At 41.2% G+C, this 24,601-nt stretch overlaps 1 protein-coding gene across 4 annotated transcripts in view; it reads right to left on the bottom strand.

The window, feature by feature from the left end:
* Positions 1-24,601, bottom strand: part of UCHL5 (ubiquitin C-terminal hydrolase L5) — a 35,127-nt gene that overhangs the window by 6,691 nt on the left and 3,835 nt on the right. For 2 of the 4 annotated variants that reach the window (XM_014521239.2, XM_006026495.3), the window contains exons 2-8: positions 24,310-24,373; positions 19,070-19,175; positions 4,770-4,895; positions 4,622-4,683; positions 4,403-4,533; positions 771-834; positions 141-243 (exon numbers count right to left, since the gene is read on the bottom strand). In XM_014521239.2, the coding sequence (XP_014376725.1) occupies positions 141-243; positions 771-834; positions 4,403-4,533; positions 4,622-4,683; positions 4,770-4,895; positions 19,070-19,175; positions 24,310-24,373 (656 nt within the window). Of the gene's footprint in view, positions 1-140; positions 244-770; positions 835-4,402; positions 4,534-4,621; positions 4,684-4,769; positions 4,896-13,273; positions 13,358-19,069; positions 19,176-24,309; positions 24,374-24,601 lie in introns of those variants that run through there. The other 2 variants (XM_025207435.1, XM_025207434.1) reach the window with 2 other exon arrangements.

The raw sequence follows: 24,601 nt of genomic DNA, 5'->3' as shown, positions 1-24,601 counted from the left end.
GGAAAGAGAAATGATTGGCAGGATTTGGAATATAAATGGGTAGTGGTAAGATAAACACTAACCTATTTAGGAAGTTCCACAGCATCACCAGTCTTTGCAATATTTGTAACTAGTGCATTAATTTAACTACCATGGCCTACCTCTGCAAGTTGCCGCTGTAATTCTGCTATCTTCTGTTCATATATCATTTTTCTGTCTGACACAATGGCCATTAGGTTAAACCTTATCTCACCTTCACTATATCTAAAAGGAGAACATGCATTTCAAAATTACAGATTTACAAACCTCAGAAATATTACTCATCTGTCCCCTCCCACCCAACCAAGTTCCCTTCATCAAAGATCTCACCACTTAAAATCACATAATAGATTATTATGCCGAGATACACAAATGCAAAAATGGCAAATAGCCCAACATTACCTTTTGTCAGCATTTGTGCCAAAGTTTATTTTCTCAAATGGGGTTATATATTAATTTATTTACTTATACAATTTAGCCGTTAGGCAACTGCTTTTCCAAACAGAAGTGTTTTAGAGGTGACGACTCCTTTTGGAACAACCCCATAACTAACATGGCCAACACAGTTTCTACTAATAACTTCTACCAACATTTTTGAAGATGTTATTTGTGGTCAAGAGTTGAAATTAAGAAAATTGATGGGCATACAAATGTAACACAAAAAATGACAATAGTGTCTTTACAATTAGAAAGCTAGTTGTGTGTGTGTGTGTGTGTGTGTGTGTGTGTTTTTTAAAGTCATGATTGCTTACTTTTGTATTCGTTTCTCTATGACAGGTCTTACAGCACTGATCCAGTCATCTTGATTGCATGCACCTAGGTAAAATATATGAAAAGGCAAAAATCAGCATCACCACAAAATGTAATACTATTTCAAGTTATTCAGGCCCCTAAGATATCCCCCTGCAGGTAGTACCAGAATATATTTTTCTGGAGAATAACAAAGCTCAACTGTTCAAAGTGACATTTTTAGAGACAGATAAAAGATCTACCTCTTTTTAAATATAGGAAGATAAGTATTGGTACTTGTTATTAATTTTTAAAGCTTTGAGTAATATTTTTACACTGTATTGGGGAATGCAACTGAGCTAGAGAAGATTTTTAAAAGGGGAGAAAAAGTTCTAACACTAAAAAAGCATGAGTCTTTTTGCATGTGAGGTATAGATCTGGTTTTACAAATGGGAAAAAGTAATCAAAAATAAGCACACAGAAATTTATCTAGCAATTTCTCCTCAGTAATTCTGACTCTGCAAGCCCTTGTGAAATTAAAATGATGTTTCCTGCTTTTCAATTGTTATGTTTGAACAAAACAATATTTGCAACGTGCTTTGAAGATGATATAATATGTGGACATTATATTTATCCATGTGAGCTAGGCCTTTTCTTCATTCTCAAAGAGGCAGAAAACATGGCAGAGAAGTTAAATATCTCATGAAAAGTCAGAAAAAGTCAGTTGCAGGTTTGAAGGCACAACCTCTACCCTAATCTTTGTGATTTAAAAATGCCTCCAGAGTATAAGAAGGGAATGAAATACTAGTTAAGTGGCACTCTCCTTTGAATCAGCACCAATTTCTCCCAAAGAGTAGATTAAATAAAAATCCTGTTCTATTGAAGTCATTAATTACACCCCGAGTTTTCTTTTTGTTCTGCAGCTGAATCAAGTTTTAACTATAGCAATTCAATTTTGGTATCTAAATCCCACTCATCGTTTCAGGGGCTGCCAACCTTTAAGCCATGGACTGGATCTGGCCTGAGGGCTGCCGACCCCTGGCATACATCATTCTTTGCCTCCTGTCCTATGAGGCTAGACAGTGTACTCCTTTGCTATTGAGATAAGCTGAACAACTATTACATGTATACACCTGGACTCTGTAGTTTGATCTATGACAGAGGTACTCAACCCCTGGTCCATGGGTCAAATGCGGCATACACATGCAGCCCACAGGGTTCCCCATGGACCAGGACATTTGGCAGCAAGGGGAGTGGTGGCAATCAATACAGTCACACTCCCCCACTGCCAAATTCTCAAACCCTGAGTCGCTTGCAGCAGGTTGGGGCCAGGTCACACCCCCTCCCCCCACTCCCACACCTGAATGAGGCCAGGCCACATCCCTTTCCCTAGGTAGGATGGGGCTGGGCCATGCCCCCTTTTCCCATAGGGCTGGGTTGGAGCCGGCTCTGCTCAAACCCCATTCCCCCCCCAAACCCCATGTGGGGCTGAGCCATGTCCCTCTTCTTCCATTGGGCTGAGCCATGGCTCCCCACCCCCTAAGTGGGACTGAGGCTGGGGGACATGGCCACCATGGGGCCACGTTTAGGTTGGGCCATATCCCTTTCCCTCGCAGGGCTTGGCCCCGACACCTCGCTCTCCCCTGCAGGCCCAGGTTGGAGCTGGATGCGGCCCTGTGGTGACTGCCCCATGCTGGATCGGAACCATCAGTTCATTCTGGCCCATAAATAGCCTAGGCACTGCCCATCCAAAAGTTGAGCACCACTGATCTACAACAACAGAAATTTACGCTGACAGGGAGTCTCTGTGCTTCAGGTGAGACGAGCAAGTTTGACTGCAAAATGAAGGAGTCATAGATTCATAGATGTTTGTAGAGTCATGTTTGTAAGTTTTGTTTAAAAAAAAAAATTATACATGAACATACGGATCCTTCAGAATAAAACGTGTGCTTTTACTGGAAGTTTAATATTTCACTCTTCTACCTTAATAAAATTTAAGGGATCACATGACATAAGAGAAACCAGGAGCCTCTCTTGATCTCTAGAGGTTCTCAAGTGCACATGAAAATGCTCACTGGCTGTCCACCATACTCACTCGCAACTCTCCTAGTCAGAGAGGAAAGGAGGGAGGTGGGGGGAGGGCAGGGAGGAAACAGAACACTTAGGGCACTTTTACACATGCTCCAGGGGTGTCGGGGGCAGCAGTTTAATTAGAGTAGCTCCAAGAGCCACTCTAATTAAAGCGCCTCCACATCTTCTGTATCAGTGTCCCCGCACTTGAAAATGGTACTGGGGGTGCTTGAACTAAAGCTTGTTCAACAAGCTTTTAGCTCAGGTGCCTCCACCGTCATTTTTAAGCATGGGGATGCTGATACACAAGACGCAGGAGGCTGCTGAAGTGCAGCAATTGCCACACTTTGCAAGATTAATTGAGTCGCTCTGACACACTGAAATTCCAATGTCAGAGCAGCCTCTGCACTGCTGTATAGGTGCCCTTAGGGATGCTGAAGGAGAGCTGAAGCATACAGATACTCAGGAAGCACTTCAAAAATGTTTCTCCTTTTTTTAAAAGCATTTTTGAAGCACTTCAGCCATGTATGTCTGCACGCTCACTATTTGGAGCACTTCAAAGGTAACTGGAGTGTTTCAAAGAGTAGATCCATCCAGGGCCAAAATGGAAATCAAGAACTTATTTTTTGATACTTTATATTTAGTAATTGTCTTCCCACAGAGGAAACTGAAGGAGAATGTCAGTGCAGCTCCTGAAAAAATAATTCTTTGTGGACCAAATATTTTAAATTTCTTAACAGGATGAACCCAATGATCTCATGAGGTCCCTTCCAGCCCTACGCTTCTAAATATTTCCAGCCCTAAGCCCTAAAATATTTGGTCCACAAAGAATTATTTTTCCAGGAGCTGCACTGACATTCTCCTTCAGTTTCCTCTGTGGGAAGACAATTACTAAATATAAACTACTACCGTAAGTTACTAATACCTGTGAACCAGTTGGAAAAAAAGAAGATGCAAATGTGATAAGAATGCATGCATATATTTTATGCATCTTAAGAAAACAAATGATAGGATAACTTATGACCCAGAAAAGCTTGGAATCCTTGATAAAATTATTAGGCTGCCTACTGCAGTTTGTGATTCAAAACAGTATAAGAAAAAGGAATGAAATGCCCCACTCATTGTCAATACGGGATTAGGGCAGGGAGATGCAGTATCCCTGGAAAAAAGTACCATGACTATGGAAAAGTTGGGAGATCATTCTTAAGAGAGGAAAATTTAAATAGCCTCCCCAAAGTTTTGGGATATGCTGATAATCTGTTTATTTTATCATGTCGTCCGTCTCTCTCATTAAGGATCCCTGGAAGCCTGAACGAAATATTATTAGAAAACACTGGGATTTAAGATCAAAGATAAAACCGAAGTACAAGACTGCAAATGTATCTAGATAGAAGGCACAGCAATGTGGTACCTTAGAAATTAACTAAAATATCAAAAAGTATTAACAAGAATTATATGCTCTCTCTTGCAGACAAGATAATTTTTTATGGTCACTAGTTGGATAACAAATTTATTACCATAAAAGTAGTGCTAAATTACAAGTTGGTCAGATATGTAAATTAGGTTCAGTGAAATAAAACATTACCTAAATCAATTGGCCCTTCCCTAAGTCCATCTAGCTCATACAACCTTCCATTAACAGGAACATAGCTTACGAAGTGAAATGCATCTTCTTCTTTTGCTGAAGACTTTGCATCGAACTCAAACATCTGTTGTCTGTAAACATAAGTAAAAGACAAAGCTGAAAAAAATGCACACAAAATCCAGAAATTATTAATGTGTTGTTTTTTTTTTTAATTACTACCTGGCAAAACTGTTGTGAACCTGCCGAATCACTTCAGAGTTGCTTAGTGCCAAACCCTTCATCTTTAACATAAAAGTAATAAAAAATAAAAATATAAGTCAAACATTCAAGTCAGAAGAGTGGAAATCCAAAAATTAATTTTACTTACCGCTGCATCAAAACTTTGTGAAAATTCTTTAAATTCTGATAGTGTCTCTCCCAGATGGATATCTTGATGGGTACAGTTTAATAGCACACTTACTATGGCTTGAGTAGCACAAGCATTATTTATAACCTGGCAGGGGAAAAAATAATGAAGTTGGGTCAACTCATTCTTTATAACCCCTTATTTTCTTGAGCTATATTGTTCTGGCTAAAACTGCAGATGTTTCGATCTTAAAGTAGGAGAGAGAGCGAGAAAGTGAGACAGCAAGAGAGAGAGCGAGAGTCTCCCTGATAAATTAGCCTGAATAGTCAAGGAGACAGTGTGCTGGAGACTAACCAAGAGAAACCTGGATGGTAGTTTTAAGGGATTAATGGACAAGCATAACACTTAAAACTGCTCTTATTCTAAGTACATATTTTAAAACCACACTGTCCTTTTCTCCTTTACCTCTTGCCTATTCAATTAAACAGAGTAGAGAATCAACTATGCAATGGTAAGTAATGTCATTGAGAACTAAAGGACAAAAGCAGGCAAAAAGCTTCAAGAACCATTTGGTACTTTTAATTTATATGAACTAATGATTCCCAGCTGAAGTCTGTCAACCTTTCAACAATATTACTAGCAGAGTAAAATACTGGGCAAGACAAAATCATCTGATTTTAGCTGCTAGCAACTCAGTTTTCTAAGAAAAGCATTTCCCCTAAGAACATGAAAATGCAAAGTAGAATGAACAACCATTAACATATTTTTAAATGATAGAGAAAAGAATAGATTAGTAGGGAGTAAGAATATAAAAATACCAGTTTTAGAAGACAAGATTCCTTATGGAAACTAAACATTTAAGATGGACACATCGGGAAAACAAAACCATTTTATCAAACATGTTGGAGCTCTGTTAATAAAGTTAAGAGAGATTTCAGGTGGAAAAATATATATATTTGGGAAACCACCACTCAAAGACTTTGATTTTTTACTTATTTTTCTTAAATGTTTCAAGGCACATCTCTGACTTAAGCCTAGTTTCTTGTTAAGAAGTACCATACTGTGCCAGATCAATGGTTCATCTAGCCCAGGATCCTGTCATTGACAGTGGCAAGGAGCAGATGCTTTACAGCAGCGGTGCTCAACCCCCAGCCTACAAGCCAGATCCATCCTGTTGGATGAACAAGAAGCAGTAGCAGTGTTACTTGCCACTCCTGTGCTGCCAAATTTCAAGACCCACAGGGACCCTGGTGGGCCAGCTAGTGTGAAGGGCCATGCTATAAAGTGCATAGGCCTGGGGCAACAAGGGGCCCAATCCAGATGCATGGGGCTGGGTCAGAACAGCACAGGCTCTGACCCTTTGAAGGATCCAGCTTGCAGAATGGCTCCACACCACTCATCTAGCCCATGGGGCTCAAAGGGTTGAGCATACAGGACATGTTTAATGTATTGGATCCCCATCCTATGCTCCCTGGCATCAACCAGCACTGGTTTAAGGATGTAAGATGATACATTCCTGACTGATCTATTTAACAGTTCTCAAAAGACCTGTTCTCTAAGAATCTGTCTAATCCTTTTTTGAACCTGGCTATACTGTCTGTCTCTACAACCTCCAGCAGCAGCCAGTTCAACAGGTGAACTGTGAGCTGGGTAAAAAAAAAAAAAAAGGTATTTTTTTTTTTACACTTGCCTTCTATTAATTTCAATGGATACCCACTTGTTCCCATGTTCTGGGATTTGGTGAATAACCATTCCCTATTCACTTTATTCTCACCCTTCACCATTTTATAGACCTCGCATATGAGGGCTGTTCAGAAAGTATTGAAACTGATGTTGTAAGAAACAAAATATTTCATTTACAGGGGATTTAGCATAATCTCCTTTGAAGTATGCTCCTTCTGCAGCCACACGCTTCTTCCAGCATTTCTGCCATTGTTGGAAACACCTCTGATAAGCAAATCTGTAGAACTGCTAAAAGCTGCTCAGTGGCATTTTGTTTTATGGTTTCTACATCACAAAGTCTTCTTCCTTTCAAGGTTTTCTTTAGTTGAAGGAAGAGAAAAAATTTGCATGGGGCCATATCAGGTGAATACGGAGGCTGCAACACTTATAGGATACAGTGTTTGGCTAAAATTTGGCTAAAAATTGTTTCACAAGCTGTGCTGAGTGGGCAGGCACGTTGTCATGGTGAAGCATCCAAGAGTCAGACACCCACTTCTCTGGTCATTTCATTCCCAAATCGCTAGTTAGACTTGAATGACGCGAACCAACAGAAATACAACTTCTTCTGCTATCTCTCGGACAGTCAATCACCTATCATTTCGAACCAAACTGCAAACCACTGCCACATTTTCATCATTTTGTGATGTTGAAAAGTGTCCAGAATGCTCATCACTTTCAACTGATACCATTCAAAAACTCTTGCATGGCTCATAGTGTCATTACCAAATGCTATTTTAAGTAAGTAATTCTAATGTTTCACTTGCCATTTCCCCGATTTTCATGCAACATTTAACGCACATGCCTTGTTCTGGACACTCTGACATAACGAAAGGGGACACAAGACACAAACGATCTTACTTCAACTGCTGGCCACAGACAACTGGGGAAAACATTCAGCAAAGCCATGCCCCCCACCCAATACCTTGTACCACAAATACATGCTCAGATACTTGTTGAACAGACCTTGTATCCTCCCTTAGCTTTCCATGCCAAACTGAAGAGTCGTTGCCTTTTCAGTACCTTGTGGGATGGCAGCTGTTCTACAACCCTTATCATCTTTGCCCTTCTCTATACCTTTTCTAATTCCAATACATTCTTTCTGAGAAGGGGAGACCAGAATTGCACACAGCATTCAAGATATGGTTCTACCATGGATTTGACAGTAGCATATTTTCCTTTTTAATTAATTCCCTTCTTAATGATACCCAGTATTTTATTAGCTTTTTTGGTTGCTACATGCTTGTATTTTCAGAGAACTGTCTACAGTGACTCCAAGGTCTGCTTCCTATGTCATAACAGCTAGTTCAGAGCCCAACACTATGTATGTACAGTTGACATTATCAACAATGAAGTTAACATGCCACTATTTTGCCCACTCACTTAACTTTGAGAGATTTTTCTGCAACTCCTGACCATGAGCTTGGGATCTGACTACCTGGAATAATATAGTATCAGCTACAAATTTTACTGTGGACTCCCTGTTCCAGGTGAATTTATAAAAATGTTGACCAAGACTGGACCCAGCACAGATCCTTGGAGTACTCCACTACTGACCTTTCTCCTATGCTTTGTTTCTTATCTTTTAACCAGCTTTTGATCCATGAAAGGATCTTCCCTCCAATCCCATGACATCGTAGGGGGGTTTTTTGTCTTTTTTTTTTTTTTTTTTTTTTGACACACAGGTGAAGGGGTTTGTCAAAAGCTTTTTGGAAATCCAAAAATGTATCAACTGGATCTCCCTTCTCCACATGCTTATTAACACTTTCAAAAGAACTCCAGAAGATTGGTGAGGAATTATTTCCCTTCACAAAAACCATCCTGACTCTTTTCCAAGATATATTTATATGACTGCTGATATTTGCTTTTATTATAGATTCTACCAATTTCCACAAATAAAAGTAAAATTCACTAGGTTGCAGCTACCAGGATCATTTCTAGAGCCCTTTTGGAAGCTAAGTATTATATTATGTTAGCAAGCCATCAGTCTGCTGGCACAGAGGCAGTTTGTAATAATAGGTTAGGTATCACTGGCAACAGTTTAGGAATTTCACATCTGAGCTTCTTCAGAACTCTCAGGTGAACAACGTCAGGTTTAATTTAGCTAAGTAACTTCCTACGGTTTAAATTAATTTATTTATTCTAAAACCTCCTCTATTAAAAGAGAGCAAGTATGAGAGCGAGCACACAACTAGTTTATGTAACAATCTTATATACTAATGGTATTTATATACAAACAATTTACGGTGTGGAGGGAAAGGAGGAAGAAGCAGGGGAGACAGGGCAGTTGCCGCTTCATAGCAACGGCCCATGTACAGTTTTACCCCAGGATTTGCTGAAGCTAAAAATGGAAATAGGTTGGCTTTTAAAGGAAGGAAGTAACTTACTACAAGTTAGCTTACACCTACTATGGGTAAAAAAGCACATGAGCTGTTACCATAGAACTGTTAAGATACAGTAAGACTTATCCCTGTACTTCAAGCAGGGAGGCTGGGGGGGGGGGGGGGGGAGAGGGGGGAGGAGGGGCGGGAAGGGAAGGGAAGAGAAGGGAAGGCAGGGGGGAACTGGGGCGACTGCCCCGGGCCTTGTGGAGCCAGGTGGAGCAGTGGTGGCATGAAGCTGGGCAGAGCGGTAGCTCCGCATCCAGCCGATCGCTACCCCTCCCCTGACACCGATGCCGCTATGCGACAGTGGCTTCTTCAGGTCCAGGGCCTGGGATCGGAGCGGGGACGAGGCCCCGCATGGTCTGACTTGCACCCTGCTTGGGTCACTTCTGACTCCAAGGTAAATTTTTCATATATTCATTCCTAAGAAATCCAGGTAAGTTAACAGTAAGGTGGAATACCCCCTTAATTCACCTCATAGGATTTCTTTTTGTTCAAAAACACATTCAAATTGTAAGTCAAGCTTTAACATTAGTTATATAGCTTTTGCCCAAAAAGATATAAAACTTAACGCATGACATTTAAAAAAGGGAATGTGAATCTGAAATGGGGCTACATATTAAATGACAGACAGTAATAACTCAAAAATTATCTTAAAAAGGCAGCGGTCACAATCTGTTCTTGGTTATCTTTGTGCTACCTGAACTGAATAGAATCTATGAAGCTGTAATTATATGCATAAGGAATCAAGTGATACTGAGCACATGCAGCACAAGGAATTTTTTTTTAGTGGTTTCCCTTCAAAGAGCTTGCAGGCTAGGAAAAGCAGCATATAAAATTTAGAGTCAGTTGGACTACTGGCCAATATAAAATGTTACAAAAAACTTTAGCACTGTGTAAGGGATTGTTTTTATAATAGGGAATAGAAAAATATTTCAAGGCTGTAAAACATGAAACCACTTCCAGCAAAAAGGTAAAACAGAAAACCATCTGTTTTGTAGTCAAAATAGGTCAGAACAAACTGACACCTTTTCTTCAGCGAGATCAAGAAAAACAATGCTAGGGTACAACAACCAGTTCTACTATGTATTTCTTATAATTAACAATGTATTGCTTAACTGGGTCTACCATTACTCTTCATTTTTCCCCAAAATAAACCTGTCACTAGAACACCGGAGTGCATCCTTTTCTGAAAACAACTTTTATACCACAGAATTTTAATCCATATATAGGATTTTCCTCAAAGCCCATCTGCAACTTTGCACACACAATATAAAGTTAATTTGCATCAACTATCTAATGAATGGAGACAGTGAAGATCTTGATCAAAGATTTAGTGTTATATCTCTTGCAATATACTTAGGGGGTGGTGGCAGGAAAACAAAAGTTATCCTTGTTACTTACCTACATGAAATGTAACTATCTAAGGCAGAGGTGCTCAAACCCTGGCCCACAGGCCAGATCTGGCCCCTGGCACCATGCCAGCCAGCCTGCAGGGCCACCCACAGGTTGTGGCCCTGCATGCAGGGCCCAATCCCCACACGCAGGAATGGACGGAGAGGCAAGGGGCCTCTGAAGCCTAATCCCTGCACACAGGACTGGACAGAGGCAGTGTGGGGCTCCCAGAGCCTGATCACTGCATGCAGGACTGAGAAGAAGTAGTGCTGGGGTCAGTCCCAGCTCGTGGGACAGCAGACTAGTCTTAAGTCTTATATCTGGCCCATGAGGCCAAAAGGCTGAACAACTCCGATCTAAGACACAAAAGACAAACCTAGGCACACAACTGTTTCATAGTGACAGAATACACTGAGGCAGATTATCCTGTTGCTTCAACTGTCTTCTCCTACTGTTTCACATCTCTCCAGTCTCACCAGAGCCTCAATAACTACTTGTTTACTGGACAAACGTATTTATTTATTTTTTGAAATATGCTAATATCCCAATATCGTATGTTCCACGTATCAACTGATTTGTATTAGGACAATGTCTGGGAGTCCATAGTTGAGACTGGCATACCAGCGGTTTGGACCCTAAACAAACAAGATAGCCCTGCTTCAAAGAAATCTGTATCTAGTTTGAAATAAAACACAGTAAGCAAAACTAATGGTAGATTTAGAAAGCAGGTAAAATTGTGTTTCTGTCACTGTGACGTGCAAAATCAAGCCAATGGATAGAGCCCAGATGATCGTTAACCAAATTTCCTTTTAACCCTGGGAAAGGGGGAGAGGTCACATTACTGAAGCAACAAGTAGAGTGGTAGAAAGAGAAGCATTACAGCACATATTTGTAGGACAAGATTTGAAAGAGCAGATGGCTGAATTTGAAGATGGCAAGGTGGTCAAGCAAGGTACAGAAGCTCCAAGATGTGACCAGGAAGAGGATATTAAAATATATAACAAAAAATAATGGGAGTAATTACACTAGGGTGAAGCATTACAAGTCATCTTAGAAGGGACAAATTCTCAGATGTATACTCAGAAAAGTAGTCGGTGCTAAATAAGATTGCTAAATGAAGAAAGGCCACAGCAGACTTTTGTATAAGAGACAACAAAACAATGACAACACAATAATGAGAAGGATAATAAAAGAAGAAAGACCGTTTAATCATGGGATATTATCCATAGATGCTCTGAAGAATGGAGCAAATTATGTTAAGAGTGATACCAAAAGGGTGTTGAGGGAATGGGCTTTGCAACAAGGAATCAAAGATGACAATGACTGAGTTAACAAAATAGAAAAGGGGGTTGAAGTTAAAGGTGTGAATGGCTGAAAGCCAAAGGGGAGATGAGAAAGAACAGTGCTTACTGAAAATATGGGTGAGCAAGTGGCTCTTTTGATCAAGAGCAACCTTGATTCAAAGCTGCAGGTCAAACAAGGAAGAGGACAAGAAAGTGGAATGCTAGGATGTTGGATGGGAAACAAATGTGGAAAGAGAAGCAACTGAAGATGACAATTAGAAGATAGAGTTACCAATCCCCATCACCCTGGTCATACTGGGATTTCCTCAAGTATTATTTTTTCACTTAAGTACTTTTTTCACATGCAATAGTGGTAGGATGAGGACTATCTTAACTAGGCATGTACCAGGTTTTTGGCTGTATTGGGTCTAAACCCAACATCTCATATTCCACACAGAAAACAATATACAGCTAATATAAATCACATGGTAATGTTGTTCTGTACTCCAAATTTACATTTAAAAAGCAGGTGTGGCATCCTCACTAGCTTGAATTTATAGGTTGATATGAAGATGGAGAAACATACAGTATGGTAGAACAATCTACTACTCTAGGCCAGGGGTTCTCAACCTTTTTCTTCTTGAAGGACCCCCTACCATGCTATAAAAATTCCACAGCTCACTGCCCCTCCCTACCCAGCAGCAGGATGCAGCATCCAAGGCTTGACAGTGGGGAGCCCTGGGGCCCCACTCACTAGAGCAGCAGCAGTGTAGAGCCTCACCCACCTGCCCGGAAGATGGAGCCTGTGGGGCAGGCCCACCCCAGCCCCTTCTGCAGGGCTCACCCCAGGGGGCCAAAGCTCCTTCCTTGTGTTGGACCAGCTAGACCTCCCTAAACCGGCTCATGGACCTCCCCCCACCCCCCCTCCGCCCTTGAGAACTGTGATTCTAGACCAATTTCTTGCACCCCTGCTATTCCTCCTCATTCTCATTAGACTGTCTCTTTTGAAGGGGTCTGGAGAACCAAAAAAATATGAGGACTTGCACCATAACACATGAGTTTGTGTCCTTATTAATCTATTAAGCTTCTGAATGTCTCAAAATTTTGGAAGACTGACTTTGATTATATGTCATATGTATGCAATGTGATCTGTTTATTATTTCATACTCATCCTCCCCTTGGGCTGATCTCACACAGTATTTAGCATTACTAAATCTGAAAGCCCCGAGGTTTAAGTCAATAGGAGTTCTAAGAACATAATCATTCTTCCCTGATTACAAGGATGTAGAGAGCCTTAGTGTTATTTTTTGTTACTAATATCAGGGACTCAGCATTCTTCCTCCTATCAGATATATTGTGTTTAGTTCCCAAATATTGTTCTATAAATCACCACACAGCAACAAATAAATACTCAGTGTGAATTTGCGTATTAAGGTAATACATTTAGCACAATACTGAAGTTCAAAAAAATTAGTAGAAGCATGTAAGCTCACAGTAATGACTTGTAAAAGTTGATTACTTGTTGAGCAGTGTCTGCTTCTGCTAAGATTTCTGCACCAATTCATGAAAAGAAGTTCCTTGGGAAACAGTGGTTTTAAAACAATGCTGAACATGGTCAAATACATTTAGCAGCAGCATTAATACAGGTAACCACTGTGATAGACAATGCATGTTAATGTTCTAGTTTAACAAGACAGAAGTTAGGAAATTTAGAGTTAAGGCTGAAACTGTATCCTTAACTCACCTTACTGTGCCTAGGTATCCTAGCTCAAATGGTATGTATGATCATCCACAGTTCTGAGGCCCCAATATGAGGACCATATCATACCTAGGCATAACAGGGAGGCCAAATTTAACATGAATTCACATAAAATTGAGCAAGGTAATAAAAAAAACCCTTAATATTCATGCATAGTAAACCAACGTTTTAATTAAAAACTGTCCCCAGTATATTCAAAAGCTGTAGCCTAGTTGTCAACTTTAATACTATAAGATGACCAGAGAAGGAATAATGAGCTATAAGAACACACCAAAGTGTTTAGATATGTTTTAAGACTCTTTAACTCTCATAAGATTAAGTTTTTCTTTTAAGAGAGACTGTTTCAGAATCATGATCTTCGATATATCAAGTTAGAGCTCTGAATATTTAAAAATAAAGTTGCAAGATGGAATTTGTGATGGGAATTTGAACAAATACTAATCTATAGTAGTGATAATCCTTTTGTAAAGTTTCCAGATTGCATCTTTACCAATACTGATACATATTGTTATGGCTATCTACATTTTACCAATATCAAAACTAAACATACAAACACAAGGTCTCTGTTTACATGTAAATTAAAAAAACAAACAACTTAAAGAAGTGAAAGAAGTTCAAGAACTTGAGTTAGGAAAGCAAAAAAAAAAAAGTTGTAGCTCCTCAGAACGTTTGGTACTCTAATTGCATAGTTATATTGAAGACAGAATGACAAACCACCAATCCTTAACGTTCAACATTAAACTGGCTTACTGCAGCCTTATCAACCTGTATTGGAAGTCTGCTAGCACATACATAATATCTGCTCACCTACCTTTGCATTACAGTGAATGAGATATAAATAATGGAGCAATATTTATTTTTCCAAAAAAATAAAGACAGAACTAGAATTTTGCAAGGTTGTCTCAGAGCTGCCAGATTATACAGAAGAGTGGACTTATCCCCTCCTCCCCACCCCAAAGTGGCTTATGCCTCTTTTCCTGTCCCCCATCTCAGCTCCCACCTCCAGTGCTTTAATTTTTTTTTCTTGCCTTCAGTGTTGTTTACTACATACTGTACTTCATTTATATGAATAAGTACATACACTTCACTTAATCACATAACACAAAACAGGTTTCAGTTGGCTGCCTATTAATTACACTGTTACACACTCTGGCTATATTCATGTTACAGTGATTCTCAACCAGTGTGGTGTAGCACCCTGGTTTGCAGTGAGACCCTTAAGGCTAGGGACAGACATTACATATAAACTGGTTTAAGTGATCAGAAACTGGTTTAAACCTGTAACAGAACAGATGTTCAGTGCACATAAACCAGTTTGAAAATGCCTGAAACTGGTTTGACAAATCTGGTTGAATGTAGTATCAGACTTAACTGATTTGGGTCAAACCAGTTTAGGCAATGTTTGTCCCAGAGCCCTTGCTCATTTAAGATACACCAGACTCCTCCAGCATCCTGGCATGCTCTCTGGGCTGGGTGGGGCTCTCTGTTCCACAGCAGAGCTGTCCCCTCCCCTCTGCTCCCTGGCTGGAGCTCCAGCAGAGACTGCAGATGTCTGTCTGGCTTCTCCCTGCTAAACAGGGATTATTCCCCCTGCCCGTCTGCTTTACACAGACGCCTCTCAGCATTAGCTAATAGACCACATGCTGGCTACAGTCCGTGCTGTGGGAGATGACACAGGCAGACAGGTTTTTTGGAGCTAATCAACAGGTAGCTGGTAATGTCCTTCCTTGGAAAAGCTGTTTAAGAAAGCTTGAAGTACTGGAGAGAGGCTTTGTTTTCTTAATGGGCTGATAAACACTGAGGTAGGGGTAATAAACATTCCCTGCTGGGCTGCTGGGGGGAGGGGGGGGGGAAAGAAGCGAGGGTGTGGGGGGAGGGGGGGGGGGAAAGAAGCGAGGGGCTCTCAGCTCAGTTCTGTGGCAGGGATGGGAGAGCTGCTCTAGCACCCTCTAGCTTCTAGCCTGAGTCACTGAAGTCATGTGCCTGAGTTTTTTCAGTCCAGAGAGGATGTTTGTACACTTACAAACTGGTTTAGCCTAGCCAGGTTAGACTAACCTGCAAAGATTGAATCAATTCAGGCTCAGGCTTTTTCAATGTTTGTCCCTAGCCTAAAGGCTGCAGGATGCCACACTATAGCACCGCTGCATGTACAAATATCTACACATAATTCATAGAATAAGCCCATAGATTTCAAGCAGGAATCCAGTGTCAAAAACATTCTAATTTCTTGTGGTCTTTCTGAGTTCTTTACAACAGAATTGCCCTTTTACTTTTCTGTAATCAAAAAAAAATGAGAGAAAGCTAAGAGTGGGCATTTTCAGGAGAGTGCCTTGAGACTGAGGTTGAGAACAACTCACATATTAATTAAGTGCATAAAATGCTTATGTGCATAGCATTTTTCAGCCACACTACAGTTTAACTGTACTGCAGTTAAGGGCACACTAACTCTAACTTTCTACCTTGTAACTAACTATTCTTTGTATCGGTGCCTCATAAACAGTGACATGGAAATCAGCTATCAAGGGCTGCTATCAGAAAACTCAGAAAGGACAGGAGTTAATCAGTTTTATGGCTGCTCTCTCCCCTTATTTTCAAAGCTTCTGTTAACTGCCCTGAACCTGATTTTTAGAACAACTATTATTATATCAATGATTATCAAAAGTATTGAAAACTAGGGAGGAGCTAATCAGTTTTGGAACTACTAATATTACAACACTGAGAGGACTGTGCATGTAAGAATTGTTTATATTTAGTTCAGATAAGTACATAGTCCTTTTTCAGTCCCAAATATACTGTATACTGTATTTAGACATACAGATTATAACAACTCTAATTTCCCCATGTTTCACTGAAGGACTCACTGGGAGTTTCAAAAGACAAACTGGTCACAGTCACATGATAACTGAGACTGAAGAGGCTTACTGTTCTCAAAATGGCTGTCACTGAATTTAGAGATGTTAGTACAGAAAATAAGAAGAAAAATCCTTTCAGCCTCTATATTTATCATACTTCATGTGTTTTTATTTAGCTAAGCCATTGCACTTGACTAATACAGACACGGTCAAAGCAGCAACGAAAAAAAAGGAGCCCAATGGTAACCCTATGAAGGACGCTTTTGAAATAGTACTATCGAGTGACACACACTTTGAGAGTAGTTAATGCACATTTTATGTCAGTGGTGCTGAATCTTTATGGCCAGCAGGCTGGATGGACAGCACCTAGGCTGTCCATAGGCTGGATCAAGCTGGTGATCCTGGTCTGGCAACAGTGATGGATGTAGCAGGGACCCATTTGGCCATGTGGGAGGAAAGGGAAGGAGGGCAGGCTGGCCCCAAACTGGCCGCACACAGGGGGACAAGGCATGGCCAGGCTCCGATCCAGCTGCAGGGGGAAGGGGCATGGCTGCATGATCTAGCCTGGGGGAGGGCAAGGGTATGGCCCGGCCCCAACCCATCCATGCAGAAGGAATGGGGCATGGCCTGACCCCAACTTGGCCCTGAGGGGTTTGCGAATTTGGCAGCCAGGGAGGGTGGCCATGCTAATTGCCACTGCTCCCCTGCCACTAAATTATGGACCTGTGGGAAGCCCTGTGGGTAGGATACCATGATTCTCTTTGTTGCATTTAGCCTGCAGGCTGGAGGGTGAGCACCCCTGTTTTATGCAATTAATTTAAAAAAAACTGAAGGAATAATTAAGAATCACAGTCACTTGAGTGTAATCCTTAAACGGAAGCTTTCCACAAAACCTCGTGACTTCTTTATCTTCCAACACAGAGACAACCTATATTTTCAAGCTTTAGAGAATGACAATAGCTTTAAATTAAATAAAACCTTTAATTAATTATCCCTCCATACAATTACATTTTAAAACAGGTTCACTGACTTCTTATTTGCTTGCTTTTAAGCACCCACCTGCTACACTTCAGAAATGAATTTAGCAGAAAAGTAAGGAAGAGACAAACTAGCAGGAAGCAAAACAGACAAAATGATTTGCAGCTTCTCACAACAGCAGCAGCATGTTTGATTATGGTGGAGAGCAGAGATGAATAACTATCTGCCTACTTTTATTGTAATACCAGACTAGAAATATAGTTGGTATTTTTACTTCACCAAACTAGAAATATAGCAGAGAAAGAAAAAAAGTAGGATTAGGAGAGAAAAAGAGGTAGAAGGACACTTAGACCAGACTGAGATAATAGGGAAATAAAGTGGACAGATGAACTGAAGTTGTCAACATAAAGAAATGTGCATGTGGAAGAGCCATGAGACATAATGGAGACATTCGGAAAGTTTTTATTTTCTACTTTTCTACTTGTGACTAGGCCCAAGTAAAAAACTCCCAATGATCAAAACCTCAGATGTGATGCACTGTCTAAATCTGTGATGACAATACAAAAAACAGTTGTGTTGCATAAAGCATTTTCTGTAAGTTCTGTTTCAAGAATCTGTACTTCTGATTCACGTACTTTATGAGGAGAGAGAGACAGAAAGAACACCGAGTGGGAAGAATACAGACTTAATATAAATTTAGTAATGCTTATTAGTGCTTGAGAGATGTCTTTTAAGCTTAAAGTCTTACTAACCTCCCTTTTTGTGACAGTAAGCTTACATTTGATCAGGTTATTCTCCTTTATTTCTTTAACTTGCCAGCTATACACTGACAAGCCAGCCAAAGCTAAAATATGGGACACTTCAGTATTAAGGCAGGATAGTTGTTAATGAAAGAAGATGAATTCTTTTTGCATAAAAAAAATATTTGCTTTAACTTCCATTTCAAATTTTTCACATTTCATATTTAGATAAAGTTAGTTAAATTTTTAGATCACATTTGACAGAAAACAGATAAATACTGATCTAGGATGAAAATGTTTCCAGCGATGAACATTTGAGAAGTAGTGACAACGTATCTACTTGGTTGAGGAAACATTTCTCCCAACAATATTTTGTTGAAAGTGGTTTCAAAATGTCATCTACTCATTAGACTAAAGAAAACACCTACCACATAAACCCTACTGAAGCTAAAAGGAAATCATCATTCACATTTATTTTGCAGCGGCCTCCCCCACAGAATTTCACTTCTGTTTGGTTCATATGATTTGGTCTAACTCAGCATACCAAACAGGGCTACTTTGCCAGATCTTACTCTAATACTGGATGCCTACCATCTGGATAGCTTTACAATCGCTTATCTTTAGGGACCTACCAAAGTTGAGACAGCTGCTGGCCAATTTTGCAGACAAACCCCAGGGCTGGCAGCCATTTTTGCCCCTCATGCCTCCGATTGGTCTTGGGGCCTCAGCAGTCATGCCCCTTGCTGCTGATTGGCTGCAAGGGCTATCAGCATGACCCCACCTTTCCCCACCAACTGGCTGCAAGGACTGTCTGTCATGTGATCCCACGCCTCACCTCTAATCAGTGGTGAGGGGGCAGCAACCAACCTGCCATGCCAGCAGCCCTCCACCACCCTTCCCCTTGGCGGGCTGCGTGGCCAGGCTGCAGCGACCACAAGGTCTGCTGGCTCCCCAGAGCAGCAGCATTTTATTTTTGGTGATTTTTTTTTTGTTTCAGGGAGCTTGTCAAAAGCAAGAAAGGACCCCACACTTTTTTGCAGAGCCTGCCCAAAATCATGGTTTCTGCAAAAATTGCAAAAATCATGATTTTGGTCTGTCTTTACTTATCCTTTAACAGCTGCTTAACTCTGGAAACATTTTAACAGTAATATCACTGAATTAAAAAATTCTGCTTCATGGCACATTTAAGGAAGTCATTAAACTGATTGTACCTGCTTAGCAAAAAATATTGTATCCAATCTGGAATCCTGAACAACAGAGCCTGCTGGTTCTTCTCCTGGCTGCCACTTGAAAAGGAAGATCAGCCCATGTACTGGTCTATAAAATAAAAGTCAAAACAAAAAGTGAGATGAAGAATAGTACAAAGAATAGTACAGATTATTTCTAAGGTAACTGCACACTCAACTAAGGCAAAACAACTTAGCTAATTTGTTCTTCCTAAACAGGCCATTAAGCTCAGGCTTTCAGAAGTGCTCCCTAAATTAGAATGACCAAACTTTTCGACTGATTTGCAGAGGTGCCACCTGTAAATTTAGCTAGAGTTAGTGCTTAACTGGCACTTCTGATAAGCATGGATCCTGGTTTCCCATGATATAAAAATAAATAAATAAATAAAAAATAAACAAAAACAAACAGAAATTCTCCGATAAAAACCTCAAAATCCATGGTTAAAATTAAATGACCCCCACAGCCCTGCTGGTGTCCCACACTTCCCACCCCGCCAGCTCCCCAGCCCTGCTTGTGCCCCTTGCCCCCTACCCACAGCCCCTGCCCCCACAGTCCTGCCAGAGGGGGTGCCAGCTGCCTTGGCGATGGGGCCAGGCACCCAGGTCCACAGCCTCCTGCCCTCAATGGAAGGCAGCGGCTGCTGCAGCAAGAGCACAAGCTGGCTCCTCCACTGCTGCTGCTTGCTGTGGGCTCAGGCAGGGCTGGCTCCTGACAGCAGCGTGAGCTCCCGGGGTGCAGGGGGGAAACCATGCCCCCCAGATCTGTTTGGGAGGTGGGGGCAGGGTGGGTACAGGCTGCGGGCTCGCGCTCCCCACCCTGCTGCCCTCCTCCAGGCCCTCTAGAGCGCAGCGTGTGCAACCTGGCGCAGCAGCGCACAGGGGGGACACAAACGAAAGCTGCCTGCCACTGTGAGCTCCATGCTGCCCTGGCCACCTTCCCCTGCATGCGGGGGCAGCAGTGGGGAGCGCAACCCTGTGCTGCCCCTATGCACAAAGAGGAAGCGTGGCCAGGGCAGCGCAGCGTTTGCAGCAGCAAGCAGCTTTCCTGTGTCGCCCCGCTGTGCTCTGCCATGCCAGTCACACACGCTGTGCTCCGGAGGGCCTGGGGGAGGGCAGCAGGGCAAGGAGCACAGTGTTTGTGACCCTGGGTATGCAGCCAGCTGGACCCTGGGGGGTGGGGGGTTTGCAGCCTCCCCATTCCCAGCCATAGTGCCCGGCTGGCTGCAAGCCCCACCTCCTGGCCAGAGAGTGCCCAAGCTAGTTGAGAGAGCAGAGGGGGAGAAGCAGCTGTAGCTGGCCAGGCACTCTGGGGTGGGGGAGGTTTCCAATCCCCCGGGCACTTGGGTCAGGAAGCGGGGTGGGGATTGCAGCCTCTCCACTCCCTCAGCCCCCAACCAGCTTGGGCACTCCCTGGCAGGGCAATCCGGCCAGAAGGGGGGATTTGCAGCCAGTCGGGAATGGGGAGGCTGCAAATCCCATCCCAGCCAGCCTGCAGAGCTCTTTGCAAAAGGGGGAAATCCGTGCGTTTCTCTTCTAAAAGGGAAAATCTGCATTTTCTCTGATAGAGACTAGGAAATCCATGGTTTTTTCTGTTTTTCCATGGGAAACTTAAAAGCTGGATCCCTCCTGATCAGTCACTGCTTGTCCTGTGGTTCAGCTGGTAAACCAAGGTGTTACTCTGATTGAATTCTAATATACATTTGGTCAGTGAGGATACAGAAATCAAGCATGCACTAAACCTCACAAAAAAAGGTTTAAAACACTGCTAGGCTTCTCTTACCCACAGTTCCACCAGTAGTACACGCAATCTTCAGATGCCCGCATGGGTGTTTTTGTAACTAAAGCAGCCAACTCTCACAACGTGCCCCTTCCCTCGCCCCTCCCCTTCCACCACAATAGACTTACCAACTGCACACGGCTCTCCAAGCTGCCGGGCTGCACTCCTCACTGCCTACATGCTATGCTGCAATTTTGCGCATGCACGGGCATTTATGGGCCAAATTATCAGCCACATAAGGTCAATTTCTGATATACTCAATTTTCTTTGTATCAGTGCCGACCCGATATCAGACCAATGCATCGGTGCACATCTACCTAAAGGAACCGTGAATTTACTGTATTTAATGCTATACTATTTAATGTGCTATTATGACCTTGTATGTGACCTAGTCATATAGTTATATTGAACTTTCCTCTACAAATGTATTGGTTAAGTTTATCAGAAGGATGATAATGGCTCTTTATAAGCAGGTTCCTGAACACTTACAAGACAGCATCTTCACTGTTGTTTGGCCACTATTTCCTGACAAAGTTACACAGCTCTTTTGACAATGATGGCAACCCAGAGAGCAGGGGACTTAAATGTTAAACATTTAAAGTGTTAAATGCACATTGGAGAGTGGACCTTGAAGTGAGCCATGCATGCAGGTACAAACTGACAGGACACAAAAGGAAGTTTGGTAGGCATAAGCAAAGTAGTTGGGACCTTCTATAGTCCCAGTGTGGCAAGCCTTACAACATGCAGAGAAACTAAACTGTCCAATTAAAACAAAGTAAATAAATACAGCTGTTTCCCTTAAGAACGCTGCCTGGTTACAAACTCCTTTGCCACTCCTGCCCAAGACCCAGTTTAGAACCAAAACTGTGCAATCCCACCTTGGCAAGTGACAGCCAAAAGTCTGAGAAAGAGTACCATTAAAAAGACTCAGAGAGGACAAGGGATGCAGCTGCCCTAAGAACTACAACACACTTTGAATATTTAGACCCAGAGTCTAATGCTTCTTAAGAATGAGTCACAAAAACCAGAACAACCCTTCCTAATTTTGCATTAACATTGTATTAGGGATTCCAGCAGGATGGAAAAAGATCATAGTTAGGTGCCTGGTTATTTACTTGCCTAACAGGTCAAATACAATTCAGCAATTAATGTTTTAAGAATATAATTTTTCCCACGTGTACTAGGATTTTAAGACATGTACAAAACACAAGATAAACAAATTTGTTTGATCTTTACTATATTATCATCAGGAGGGCTTGCACACTGCTCTGTTCTGAGGCACTAGAGTATTAAGTCTCAGCTACATACGCTCTAAAAGCTTTCTGTTACCTACATAAAAAAGTTACAAAGTATGGCTCCTATCCTGTAATTGGCCATATGTAGGCAGACTTAAGTCTACCAGGAGCCCCACTAAAGGTAATATTGCTCCATGGGCATACTAGCCTATCCATGCCTAATCAGTTGCTGGGTAATGATCTAAATGAAGTTTGCCACGAAAGCTTAAATAGGGTTGGTTATTCTTGAAAGACTCAGATCTTACTCGATTCAAAAGACAAATCTCACTGAGATACCCTATGTTCTATTCTGTATTTGATATTCTTCACTCGAAACTACCTTCTGTTCTCCTCGACAACCCCTTCTAGGATGATCTCTACAATAGCCCATTGATGGGTTTTGAGAAGCCTTAAGACCTGCCACTCTACTTCCCAAAAATAAGGGAACAGCTGTTAAATGAAATCACTTGCCTGTTACATTAATAGGATTCAATACAACCTGCACTGACTCCAAAATAAAGACTCCCACAGGCTTCAGTGGGAGTTAGCTTGTGCAGTATATAACCTAAGAGTATACAAATTCTAGTGAAAGATAAGGAACTTCTCAGTCAATCCTCCATTTTCTGTAGATAAAAGTATTTCTAATCTATATTTTACTGAACATATGAAAATAGAAACAAAAATAAAGCAATACTCAAACTGCTAGGAGGTCCACAATATACCTGAAACATTTAGTTGTCATAAAGTGAAGGCTCTAAATAAATTTCACTCATTAAAAACACTTTAAATAAAAGTTAGATGTGACAATGTTAAATGTGAAGAATCTCATGAATGCAGGGGATAAGCAAATATTTTAGGCCCTGACTAGGAAACATAAATAAGTCACAAATTTCCCCAGATACTGGGCCCACTGCAGTCCCAACGGTGCCTATACTCCAAGGGTTAAGAGCAGTTGTGAACACTTATATTAAAGTTAAAATACTAGAGAAAGTAAATGGGGAAATGACTAGATACCAAACTGGCCACAATATGAGGTTACAGAAATTTAATCCAAAGAGAATGGGAAAGCAAAGCAAAGCTGTTCTCTCATGAGTAACAGCTACTATTCTGGGTATTTTTTTAAAATAAAAGTTCAACCTACAGAGATAGCTGATGGCAACATCTACTATCTCTGTAGTCACATATTGGTGATTCCTAGTAACAAAAGACTGCTAAATTAATTTGTAATCAAACAGCACTTCAAGTTATAAATTGTGTACTTCATATATTCTGGAACATTAATTATATAAATGTAGATAGTTACACAGGAAGTAAAAGGGACTTGCATTTGATAACCGTAACTGCTTGTAGATATTAAAACAACGAAAAATAACAAAACACACTGGCACTTTACTTTAAACTCCATGCGCTCCTGTGCCAAGCTCAGTGCATTCCCAAGAGAGGCAGCGCATTAGGTGGACCCAGCTCACCTAGAGTCTGTATAGCTCAGACGCTATAGTGGAGCTTTTTTGGTGCTTTTATCTAACAGCTGATTGACTCAGCTTTAGATAAAAGTGCCCAAAAGCCCCACAGAAGCACACGATCTATAAAGACGTTGTAGAGCCAGATCAAAGCAACACATTGCTGCTTCTGGTAAAATGTTTTTTTGTTTGTTTGGTTTTAAAGGTCTCCAACCATCCTATTTCCTTTCAAGCTGCTATACATGAATAAATACAATGCTCTTCGTTCATCATATGGATGGAATGGCAAAGTACTTAGCGTTTCCAGTAAGAGCAGGTTACAGCAGTCCAAAACAAGACATGACAAGAAACAGAGAGGTTAAGCAACTTTTGCTTACAGACAGATCTAAGAGATTCCTTATCTAGCCACTGAACCACACAATTCTTATAAAGAAGGCTTTGTTGAAAAGCTAGCTTAAACAATCTAAAGATCCTACTAAAAGGCTGTAAATTTCATGTGCGATGATAATATGCTGATAAACTGCTGCTGAAACAGGTAATAATGTAGCATATTGCTATTGGTCTAATACAATTCTTTCATTCATGCAAGGAGCTTAGAACAATTCGTTCATTTATGAAAGGAGCTCAGAACAAACAAATATGCTTTACAGAGATTGCTAGAGATAAAAAACAGACTGGAAAAGCCACATTGCTTTTCTACGTCTAATAACTTACTTCAATTTTTCAAAGTTCTCAGGCTCCAAACTCCATATTTCTTCAACTTGTGCTCCTCTGCAACCTAGAAGAGCAAAGATACATGTTCCTTTACTTACCTTAATTCAAAAGGATACTATCATGAAAAAGGCACACAACTACAAGTGATAATGTAGAAAGAGTGGAGGAGAGTCTTTTTTCATATATTGTCTTTTGACAATAAAAAAAAAAAGTTGTTACTATCACCAGTTGTCCCTGATTTCCAGATGTTTCAGTCTTTATATAGAGAGAGACCCTGTGAATGTAAAACCAC

This window comes from Alligator sinensis, unplaced genomic scaffold (genome assembly GCF_000455745.1).
Source record: "Alligator sinensis unplaced genomic scaffold, ASM45574v1 scaffold761_1, whole genome shotgun sequence".
Classification (NCBI taxonomy): domain Eukaryota; kingdom Metazoa; phylum Chordata; order Crocodylia; family Alligatoridae; genus Alligator; species Alligator sinensis.
This window is presented reverse-complemented; position numbering and strand designations above follow the sequence as displayed.